At 35.1% G+C, this 12,305-nt stretch overlaps 1 protein-coding gene across 7 annotated transcripts in view; it reads left to right on the top strand.

Annotated features, from left to right (window-relative positions):
- SNX13 (sorting nexin 13) overlaps positions 1-12,305 on the top strand; it is a 179,882-nt gene that overhangs the window by 14,168 nt on the left and 153,409 nt on the right. Inside the window, exon 2 of one of the 7 annotated variants that reach the window (XM_038557021.1) lies at positions 9,803-9,932. The exons of the other annotated variants lie outside the window; for them this stretch is intronic. Within the exon in view, the coding sequence (XP_038412949.1) occupies positions 9,918-9,932 (15 nt within the window). The 5' untranslated portion in view covers positions 9,803-9,917. The remainder of the gene's footprint in view (positions 1-9,802; positions 9,933-12,305) is intronic. 7 annotated transcript variants of the gene reach the window in all.

Below are 12,305 nucleotides of genomic sequence, written 5' to 3'. Positions count from 1 at the left end.
GACTGAACCACCTAGGTGCCCCAGAGAATAGTCTTGAAGTTTGAGGATTTTATGCAGTATAATGTAGCCCTAATAGGGTAGGTAGACAGTAGACTAGTTGTTGGGTTAGAAATGCCAAGTGCAATACTGTGTTATATTAGAACAATACATTTTATTTTAGTTTAATATCATAGTGACAGGATCTAAAGAGAGCAAGTTATTTATGGAATAGGAAGAAAATTACTGAGAAACCTGAACATTCAAGATCTTAATTTTTTTTTTTATGTTTTCTTTCTGTTGTTGAAGAATATTGTAGAATAATTCTCTCTTCCCTATTAAGACATTTCCATGGTTGTTTCAAGAAATGTAATGAAGTAAAACGCTCTCCGTCATTCAGAAAGAGCATTTTAAAAATAAATGATTTATAGAAATATATAAAATATATATAAAAATAAAATTCTAATCAGTTTTTTAAAATGCAATTTTTTCAAACACACAGAAACCTTGAAAATATTGGCTTTAGCAACCATGTACCAAGTACCTGTATTGTTAACATTTTGTCATATTTGCTTTATTTCTGATTCTGTTATTTTTGTTATTTTAGCCAAATCATTTTAAAGTAAATTGACGGTATTATGTCACTTCTTAGAATACTTAAATAATCTCCCAAGAATAAGGATTTTTGTTTTTGCTTTTTGAGTTTTTATTTTAATTCCAGTATAGTTAGCATACAGTATTACATCAGTTTCACATGTACAATATGGTGATTCAGCAATTCTCTACACTGCATGGTGCTCATCACAAGTGTACTCCTTAAGCCCCATCACCTATTTAACCCATCTCCCCACCCACCTCCCCTTTGGTAACCATCAGTTCTCTTTAATTAAGAGTCTCTTTATTGATCCTCCCCTCCCACCTTTTCCCCTTTGCTTGGATTTGTTATGTTTCTTAAGTAACATATGAGTGAAATGGTATTTGTCTCTCTCTGACTTATTTTGCTTAGCATAATACTCTGTAGCTCCATCCATATCATTGCAAATGGCAAGATTTCGTGGCTGGATAATATTCCATTGTGTGTGTGTGTGTGTGTGTATGTGTGTGTGTGGGTACCACATCTTCTTTATCCATTAATCAGTCGATGGACACTTGGGGTGTTTTTGTATCTTGGCTGTTGTAAATAATGCTGCTATAAACAAACATAGAAGTCCATGTATCCCTTTGAATTAGTGTTTTTGTATTCTTTGAGTAAATAGTAATATGATTGCTAGTTTATAGGGTAGTTCTATTTTGAAGTTTTTGAGGAACCTCCATACTGTTTTCCAAAGTGGCTGCACCAGTTTGCATTCCTACCAACAGTGCACAAAGATTCCTTTTTCTGCACATCCTCGACAACCTGTGTTGTTTCTTGTGCTGTTGATTTTAGCCATTCTGACAGGTGTGAGCTGGTATCTCATTGTAGTTTTGATTTGCATTTCCCTGATGGTAAGTGGTGAACATCTTTTCAGGTGTCTCTTGGCCATCTGGATGTCTTTGGTGGGATGTCTTCTGCCCATTTTTAAATTGGATTATTTGTTTTTTGGGTGTTGAGTTGTGTAAATTCTTTATATATTTTGCATACTAACCTATTATCAGATATGCCATTTGCAGATATCTTCTCCCATCCTCTAGGTTGCATTTTAGTTTTGTTGATTGTTAACTTCTCTGTGCAGAGGCTTTTTATTTTGATGTAGTCCCAGTAGTTTATTTTTGCTTTTGTTTCCCTTGCCTCAGGAGACATAACTAGAAAAAAATTGCCATGGCTGATGTCAAAGAGGTTACTTACTGCCTGTGTTGTCTTCTAGGAATTTGATGATTTCCTATCTCACATTTAAGTCTTTAATCCTTTTGAGTTTATTTTTCTGTATCGTGTCAGAAAGTGGTCCACTTTTTCTTTTGCATGTTGCTGTGTACAGTTTTCCCAGCACCGTTTGTTGAAGAGAACATTTTTTCCCCCATTGAATGTTCTTTCTTGCCTTGTTGAAGATTAATTGACCATATATTTGTGAGTTTATATCTGGGTTTTCTGCTGTGTTCTGTTGATCTCTGTTTTTGTGCCAGTACTATACTGTTTTGATTACTGCAGCTTTGTGATATAACTTAAAGTCTGGAATCATGATGCCTCCAGTTTTGCTTTTCTTTTTGAAGACTGCTTTGGCTATTTGGGGTTTTCTGTGGTTCCGTACAAATTTTAGAATTTGTTCTAGTTCTGTGAAAAATGTATTTTGATAGGGATCGCATTAAATGAGGACTTTAAAAAATATAACCACAGCATTATTGTCGCACCTAATAAAATGACCAGTAATTTCCTATTGTCATTGAATATTCACTATATTAAAATTTCCCTAGGTTGAACCGGGATCTATTGCAGCAATATCATTGTTAATATCTTTAATCCAGAATAGGTAATGTCTTCATTTTTCTTTCTCCTTTTCTTCTTTTTCCTCCTCCCCCTTTCTCTTCTCATTGTTTTAAGTGGTTGTCCTGTGCATTAGGATGCTGTGTAGGATGCACAGGACAACCTTTTGATAATCAAAAATGGCTCCATATGTTGTTAAATGTTTCTTGGTGAGCAAAGTTGTCCTTGGCTGAGAGCCACTACAAAAGATAGTACCTTTTCTTCACTTTAAGTTTTTTTAGATACTTGGTCCTTTGAATTGTTTTTATCTTGAATTGATTCTGTTCAATGAAACAATCTGTGTAGCCTGCTTTGCTTATTTCCTCTTTTTTTTGACATTTAGCTAGCAAATGGTAATTTTAAAAATAGTTTTATTGGGATATTATTGGCATACTATACAGTTCACTCAAAGGGTATAATTCAGTAACTTTTAATATAGAGAATTATGCTCTGTTGCTGCAATAAGCTGTAGAACTCCTTACTCCCAAATAGAAAAACCCTAACCTTTTAGCCACCATTCCCAAATTTTCTCTTCTTTGAGCCCCAGGCAATCACAAATAACTCTCTGGATATGTCAGTTCTGGACATTTTCTATGAATGGAATCAGCACATGCAGCCTTTGTGACTGGCTTCTTTCACTTAGCATGTTTTCAGGGGTCATACATATTGTAGCATGTATCAGTACTTCAAATTTTTTGTCTTGCTTAATAATATTCCATTGTATCAGTACACCACATTTGGTGTATCCTTGCATCTGTTGGTGGACATGGAGATATTTCCATTTTTGAGCTATTCTGAATGAATAATGCTGTTGTGAACACTTGTGTACAAGTTTTTGCGTGGACATTTTATTTCTTTTGGGATGTACAGTAGGAATGAAATTGTTGGATTATATGGTAACTATATTTAACCTTTTGAGGAACTGTGAATTGTTTTCCAAAGTGCCACTTTGACATTCCCACTAGAAATATAGGAAGGTTCTAATTTCCACATCCTTGATATTATTTGTTGTTATCTCTCTTTTTTTGGTGATGGCTATCTGGTGGGTGAAAAGTGGTATCTCATAGTGGTTTTGTTTTGCATTTCCCTTACGCTTAATGATGTTGAACATCTTTTCATGACCATTTATCTTCATTGAATAAATATGTGTTTGAATCATCCTCATTTTACAATTGGGCTATTTCTTATTCAGTTTTAACAGTTTTTTCTTTTTTTATTTTATTTTATTTTATTTTATTTTATTTTATTTTATTTTATTTTATTTTATTTTATTTTATTTTATTTTATTTTATTTTATTTTATTTTATTTTATTTTATTTTATTTTATTTTATTTTTTTAACAGTTTTTTCTATATTATACATAGAGGCTCATTACCAGAGATTTAATTTACAAATATTTTCTCCCATTTTGTGTGTTGGCTTTTCATTTTCTTTTTTTTTTTTTAAGATTTTTATTTATTAAAAAAAAAAAAGATTTTTATTTATTCATGAGAGAGACACAGGCAGAGACACAGGCAGAGGGAGAAGCAGGCTCCCTGTGGAGAGCCCGGGCGATGCAGGACTCAATCCCAGGACCCCAGGATCACGCCCTGAGCCAAAGCAGATGCTCAACCTTTGAGCCACCCAGGTGCCTTGGCTTTTCATTTTCTTGATGGTATCATTTGAGTGCAAAATTTTCTAATTTTGAAATAGTTCTATTTATCTACTTTTCTTTGGTTGATTGTGCTTTTGGTGTCAAAAGGTGTTTAAATTTTGCAATGCATTTTTTGTAGTTAGCTTCAGGAGATAGTATCAAGCATTGCATAGGCAAGATCAAATAGATAATAGTAGAGCTGAAATTGTCATTGCAGTTTTCTCCAACTTGAAATTTTATTTTATTTTATTTATTTATTTTTTTAAAACTTTTTTAAAAATTTATTTATAATAGGCACACAGTGAGAGAGAGAGAGAGGCAGAGACACAGGCAGAGGGAGAAGCAGGCTCCATGCACTGGGAGCCCGACGTGGGATTCGATCCCGGGTCTCCAGGATCGCGCCCTGGGCCAAAGGCAGGCGCCAGACCGCTGCACCACCCAGGGATCCCCTAACTTGAAATTTTAAAAATATTTTTTTTGTGTGTGAATTTAGTGTTCTATCTAGATGCTGTGTATGTGTTTATAGAAGACTTTACTGAGATTTGAGGGTGCTGAGGAGTCGGATTGACATTGTTCAGTGTTGGGTAATTAACAACTGCTGTGCTCTTTAGTGGGGGGAAGCTAACTACAGTGACCTGCAATTCTGCAGTGTTCCTGTCTTCACTTGCCTCTCTGTGAGTGTTCTTCATGGTTAGTCATGCCCCTGGAGGAGGAGTAATCCTCCAAAAGCAGAGAGACCCTCTATTTCCAATCTTGCCCTCTCTGCCCCTGTCATCTGCTTACTCCCCACCTGCTCACTAAATTCCTGGCTGCATTATCTCATGATAATTGCAGTGCTTATCTATTATTTATTTTTTTCTCCTAGCGCATTTGGAGTCTCTGGCTCTTAACTTTGGAGATCCTTTTTTAGGTTGGCTGGTTGTTTCAGTGTCACTCTACATCCAAGATTCTTAACTTTGTGATACTCTTGAGGATCATCTATCTCTGTTTATGGTCCACCTGCCTCTTCACAGTCATTTGCAGCAGCTTCTGCCTTCGTCATCTCCACCTTCCCAATGTCATACTTCCTACTAAACATTTTAAAATCCTTATTTTTTTTTTAAGATTTTATTTATCTATTCATGACAGACACACACACAAAGAGATAGGCAGAGACACAGGCAGAGGGAGAAGCAGGCTCCATGCAGGGAGCCTGACGTGGGACTTGATCCTGGGTCTCCAGGATCACGCCTGGGGTGAAGGCGGTGCTAAACTGCTGGGCCACCGGGGCTGCCCTAAAATCCTTATTAATTAAGTAATTAGACCTTGGCAATATACAATACTGTCTATTTTTTCTTTAATATTTTCCATATGCAAATCTGTTTTAAAGGACATGTGTGTTAAGCTATTTCCTCATTATTACCATAATTTGACCAACTATTTTGTCTTGCTTTCCCAAAGAGGATGTTTCCTATATTCTACTTAGAGGTACAAATGTTATGAGGGGCTTTATGATCGTTGCTTGCTAGAAATAAATGTTAGTAATAGCGTATTCATTTAAATATTTTAAGTGAATTGTTAATTGAATGCTAATAAAGTCAATTAGGAATATGGTGTGTGAAAAAGTGGTATGTGCAATCTGAAAATAATAAAGAATTATTTGCAAAAAACTAATTATTTTGTTAAAAAGATCACATGGTTCTTGAAAAGTAAACCAGTGCAGAAGCATATTTAGTAAAAAGTAAAAGTATTGTTTACTTTTTCCATTTTAAAAACTGTATTTACTTCCATGCCTTTCTTAATATTTAAACACATGAAAGAATTTTCATTAAACTTGAAAAAATTACTATTAAGGGAGTAATGTGAATTGCCTTTTCCTGCTTTGATAAATTTCTGAGGTGTTTAATTTTTCCAATGGTTTTTGTTTGGTGGTACACCTTAGACTGTTTCTTCCCTACACCCTGGAGATAGCAGTTGCTCAATGAATTGACACAGAAACCAAGGATAAGTAGACCTAAGTGTTAAGATGCCAGTTGATGATCAGAAAGGAAGACAGTGTTGAAGATTATTACTGGGAAAAAAAAAATCTTGATTTATATAACCTTGATTTGATGATTGATCAGGATAGTGTGCGTTCAATGTATACTACTGAGAGCTTACCGTATGTGCCAAATGTTACACTTGGCACCAGGAATACATCCCTGAACAAAACATACACAATTTATGTCCTCATGAGACTTATAGCATATGGCATATATCAGAAAATAAACAAGCACTTTCAACATAATGTGATAAATGAAGATATTGGCAAGAGACTGGTTGAAATGGTGAACCATGGAGTCCAATCTAGATAGTGAAGCGAATACAGAAGTGGGCTAAATAAGGAGAATGTACAAGAATCAAGTGTCTGCGACTCTGAATGACAAAAATAGATACAGTTGGTATAACTAATTTAGAGCTAGAAGATTGTAGTCAGAGAATAAGATTAATTTTCACATTTTCCATTCAGAGAAGACAAGGTGATGATGAGTGTGGTCTTACAATGGCTAAAGTGGAGTTGCACTGAAAGTTGGCAAATGTGAAATGTTAATGATAGTAAAAGTAGAGTGATGGATGGATTATCCATATGTATGCTAAATGATTCAAGGTTCTGTAGTACTTGGGATAGAGAAAAATGTTGTGTGCCATGTATCAGGAGGTTTTTTGTTTTGTTTTGCTTTTTTTGTATCAGGAGTTTTGAATTAACAATTAGGAGCATCTTGGAGATTAGTAGTTCCTACTTGTGACCATGTTGAAGTCACCTGGGGAATTTAACAAACTACTAATGTTCTTACCTTAATTTTGCTGCACCTTGGAAGGCCTAACAGCCTGCTGTCATCCCCAGCTAAATTCTGATTTAATTTCTATGTGGTGTAACCTGGGCAGTGGGACTTTAAAATTCCCCCAGTTAATTTCAAAATGCAGGAGTTGCACAGGGACGGGGATTCTTATAGGAAACTGACCGAGTTATAATTGGGACCATGACTCTGCATCAGAAAGTTGGAGTAAGTGATAAATGAAAAAATAAGCAGCCTTTGATAGGATCACTGGAGAAGCAGCTTTTACTTAAAGAGTGAAGTTTTTGAGGATGTAGTTTTGTTTTACTGTGGAACAGAGTAAACCTAGAGGAGAGCTTTGGGTGGGAGGGAAGTAGTGGGAAGTTGGATAATGGAGGAAAAAGCATGAACAGTACAGTGGTTAGTGTACAGGAGAGTACTGGTAATTGAATAAATTTATCTTTTGGTAGTGACCAAAAATAACAGGGCATAGTGGGTTCAGAATTGATGTGAAAAATACATTCATCAATTCCACAGTGGATGACAGTTAGAAATTGGGTGAATAGTTTTTTCAGGAATCCATTTTGACCTTGATGGGTTGAACATCATAGGACATGCTAGCCTGTACCCCTCTTTGTTATGGGGTTTGGATTGATTAAGATTCATGGAGGAGAGATCCGGAGTTCTGGGCTGTTGTTCCACAGGTTCCCTAAGTGGTTAGAGGCCTGGTGTGTTGTTCTGACCCTGGCAGGTGGCAGCCTTGGAATGTCAAGGCTTGGTCAGTTCTGCATAGTATGGTTCTGTGCACACGCTCTGTTGCTTATGTGCTAGTTTAGCACTCTGCTGTACCTAACACTGGCAAAGCCTTTACTATTTCTTTACTTTTACACTTGATAATTTTTAGGAACTATTGTAATTGTCCAGTTTCAGATTTGTGTGCCACTATTTATGGGTTTAATTTTTTTCCCCAATGTGAAAGAATTGGAGTAGACTTAGAAGTAGTGAAAAAGGGCTATATTATAACACATGCAAACTTCCCTTATTTATGCATTAGAATTCTAATTATGGAGAGTTGAAGTGAGTTTCACAAAGTAACCACTCAGCTTAACTAAAGTATAAACTGTATATGGACCTAGAAATTTATAATTGTTAAACTGATTCAAATTTGTTGCAAGAATAAATGGGTTAATTGCAGCTCATTTTTATTTTATTATTTAATTTAATTTAATTTTATTTTTTTGCAGCTCATTTTTATTAATTTGACATGTAACTTGATTTTCTTGCACTGTTAAACTTGGAAAATGCGATAGACCTCCCTGTCAACAGTGCAGCAAGTTTATTTTTCTTTTAAAATTTAAGCTTTTCAAAGTATACTACTTGCAGTCTGAAAGAGCTACCCTAGTTTGCCAATGTACTATGAAATTACTTTTGATGAAGCGTTCATTCAAAACATTCTAAAAATTTTTCAGTACATTTTTGGTCAAAGTAAGGTAAGTAGTAATGTAGTAAACGTAATAGCTTGATGTAGTGATAAGAAAATTGTATACTAAGTGGAAAACAAGACTTTTTGCATAATTATAGCGTATCATGTTAACTAGTAATTAAAACCCATGTGCTTTTACTAAGCAAAATATATGTCATAATTACAGCTTTTATGCTTTGTTTAATTAGATGATTTTGTATACAGTGACCTTATTTCATATGCATTTGAATTATGAAACTCCTTTTTTGAGGCTATGACACCAAGTAGATGAAGCCTATGATATGATAGGTCATGGGAACAACAGCTGGGTTATGACATGCATTTTTATATTTTTTGTATTTATAGTTTTTAGATGTACCTAGCAAGGTGAAAATTGAGGCACAATTATGCTAAACAGTGCCTGATTTCCTTTTCTCTTTTTGGATTGCATTTATCAATTTACCTGATGTTTAGGTGGATATGAATGGTATCCTTTGTTCTAAAACTCAGTTGATATTTATTTAAAAACTACTCAGCAAGTCAGTTGTAGCAGTCACCTGTGGCCACATCTCATAGTTTAGTATTAACAATACAGATTTAGATGATTCATGGGAATGTTAAGATTTTTCTTTGGCTGTGACAGCTGACATCTTTTGGCTTAAAATTTCTAGACTAAGGGCAGCCCGGGTGGCTCAGCGGTTTAGCGCCACCTTCAGCCCAGGGTGTGATCCTGGAGACCCAGGATCGAGTCCCACGTCGAGCTCCCTGCATGGAGCCTGCTTCTCCCTCTGCTTGTGTCTCTGCCTCTCCCTCTTTGTATGTCTCTCATGAATAAATAAATAAAATCTTTAAACAAAAAATTTCTAGACTAAAATTATTTCTACTCTGCTGTATGGTGGGAAATTCTGATAACTCAGGTCAACATTTGTTATGTTGGAATATATCCAAAGCTGCTTCCTGAGGAAACCTTTGGCTTTGCTTATTTGTCTTTGGTATTTTCTGCCACCTTATGAAAGTAGGGTTGAAAATATGTGTTACTCTCTTTAATTTTTATGGCTCATCTGACTTTTAGTGTGTGTGTATTAAGTCTAAATCAGAAATATAGGTAACCAACATAGAGTGATCTCAGGCTATATGATGCACAGTACCTCCCAAAGCCCAAAAGAATTGATATTGGGGCAAAATCCCCAAGAGTTCATTTAATCCAACCTTTCTTCTAGATTCTCTTTCATCTATTTTTTGTTTATAATTGTGGTTAGATTTTCTAATTTCTGCCCTTAGATATAGTTTAGGTATAGTTTATAGACTGCTAGGAAACTGTAATCTTAGAACACATTAGTTTTACTCTTTGCAGAATTGCCTTCATTGAATTGACTTTTAATGTTTATGTCCATTTCTGTTTAGTTGTTACAAGAAGCAATTTTGTTAAACTTTCTAATGACTTTCCTGCACAACTGTTGTTGAGAACATTAACCAATACTTCCTGCTTTGTTTTTCAGATAAATTCCTATATGATACAATTCTTTAAAAATTCAGAGCTGCAGATATAGAGCACCAGTTAAATGAGAGAAACCTTGGATATCATCTGTTTCCAACCTGTTTACAGATGAAGAAATGAGGCTCAGAGAGGTCAGCTATAAGTAGCTGGCCTAGAACCCGGGTCTAGAAATTGTGTCTTCTAACAACTGACACAGTTTTTTTTTTTTTTTTTTTAAATTGAGATGAAATTGACATAACAGAGTTAACCATTTTAAAGTGAACAGTTAATTGGCATTTAGTACAATCACAGTGTTGTTGCAACAACCACCTCTATCTAGTTCCAAAATGTTTTCATCACCCCCAAAAAGAAGACTATATTCATTATAGTTGCTCCCCATTACAGATCCCAGCGGTTGGCATCTGCCATTCTGCATTCTGTCTCTATGGATTTATCTATTCTGGATATTTCATATAAATGGAATCATATGATATTTGACAGTGTGTGTCTGGCGTCTTTCATTTAGCATATTGTATCCATGTTGTGGCATATGTCAGTACCTCATTCCTTTTTTATGGCTGAATAATACTCTATTGTATGTTCATACACAATTTGTTTATCCATTCATTTGTTGATGGAAATTTAGGGTACTTCCACCTTTTGGCTATTATGAATAGTGGTGATATGAACATATATGCGCATGTATTTGAATTTTCAGTCTTCTGGGGTATATACCTAGAAGTGAAATTTCTGGGTTGTATGGTAACTGTTTCATATTGGTCCCTACCATTTTACATATCCATTTTACATTACTGTTGTTTATTTGCTTGTTTGGTAAGATCATAGTGGCTTGAAAAAGAAAATGAAACAAAGATCAGTTTCATTTTTTTTTTTTTAAAGGTATGAGCTCTTAACTTGATTTGTCTTTTGCAATAGATTTTCAACCATATTTATCTGTCTCTTTTTCTCCAGTGATTTCTTGATTTCTTGAATTTAATTTTGGTTTGTTCTTTTCCTTCAAACTGTGTTGAAATTGTTCTCCTTTATTTCTTTTCCCTTACAACATTTATGTTCTTAGAACCTATGAGAATGATCTTAGAAGCCTAAGTAAATGTCAACTTATTATCATTTATTTGTCAAAATAATGTAAAAGTAGTCAAAAAGAAGAAATAACACACATAGTTGGGTACTTTCAAGGAGTATTTATAGATTTTAATGGATTGAAGTGCAGATCAGATTTTTGTCTTCCACTTGTGTTTTGGGGATTAATTGTCAGGGCTTGGCAATTTGTTTTTGTATCTCAAAAATTTTGAGGCCGGGGCAGCCCCGATGGCACAGCGGTTTAGCACCACCTGCAGCCCAGGGCGTGATCCTGGAGACCTGGGATCGAGTCCCACGTAGGGCTCCCTGCATGGAGCCTGCTTCTCCCTCTGCCTGTGTCTCTGCCTCTCTCTCTCTCTCTAGCTGTGTCTCTATGAATAAATGAATAAAATCTTAAAAAAAATTTTTGAGGCCGTCCTATCACATTAATGTCATTATTAGAGCAATGCCTTGAATTCTACTCAATAGATGAATTTTTTAGAGCATTTTAAGTACATGCTTAAGATAGGTTAGTCATCAAATCTCAAGTTTTTGAGGTAAGGCTGATTTTGATTTAGTTGCACTAAATAATGACCCTCTGTCATTATTGAAGTCTGCCTTTTTTTTTTTTCCCCAATATCTTATTTTTTTGTTTGGTTTTAATCATAAAAAGGCCCTTACTAAATTATCTATTTGCCAAGAAAGAAAGAAAAGTTAAGCTAATGTCAACTCTAGAATACCTAATTGAGTTTTCCTGTTAACAGAGAAAACAACTTACTCCAATTAAGAGTATAAACCTATACTTATAGTCTTTGAGGAAAGAATTTGAAGGTCATTATTTTTTTTACGTTAGTTTTAGAAGCTAGAGATTTAACAGGTATATAGAATGCATATATTTAGCTTTATGAAAAGTATTAGGTATATTAGACTTTTTAAAAAAAATGTGCAAAGCACAGAGGGATTCTGGAATTACCTTAGATGACAAGAATTTTATTATAAGGGTACTTGGTGAACTCAGTAAAACAAGAGCTTTGTTAGATAGCCATGCTTGACAATAGAACAGAAATGGCTAGCCTTTCCTGGTTAGATACCTGGTGACCTTGTGACCTTCTTTAGCATCAGACTTTTGTTAATCCCTGTACTAGTGCTTTGCTTACTGTTTTACCACTGCTTTTATCCCCCTTAGCACCAACTGACAGTCTCAAGAGAAGATCTTATTGGTTAGATGAGAGTCACTATTTTCTCTAGGCCACTTAAGTTATTTGATAGAGGTTTTCTGTCAGGCCATGTCACAGAACAGCTATCAAAATCCACCTTTAGAGCTGTCTGTGGTCCATGGTGGGGGTGATTTATGTGACTCAGAGCATTGTGTTCTTTCCTAAGGAAACCCTCAGAAGATCGTCTAAAGTATGGTAGGCAGGCAGGCATTTTTGAGAAAAGTCCAA

The sequence above is a fragment of the Canis lupus genome, chromosome 14 (genome assembly GCF_011100685.1).
Source record: "Canis lupus familiaris isolate Mischka breed German Shepherd chromosome 14, alternate assembly UU_Cfam_GSD_1.0, whole genome shotgun sequence".
Classification (NCBI taxonomy): Eukaryota; Metazoa; Chordata; class Mammalia; order Carnivora; family Canidae; genus Canis; species Canis lupus.
Note: the sequence above shows the minus strand (reverse complement) of the source record. Positions and strands in the feature narration are given on the sequence as shown.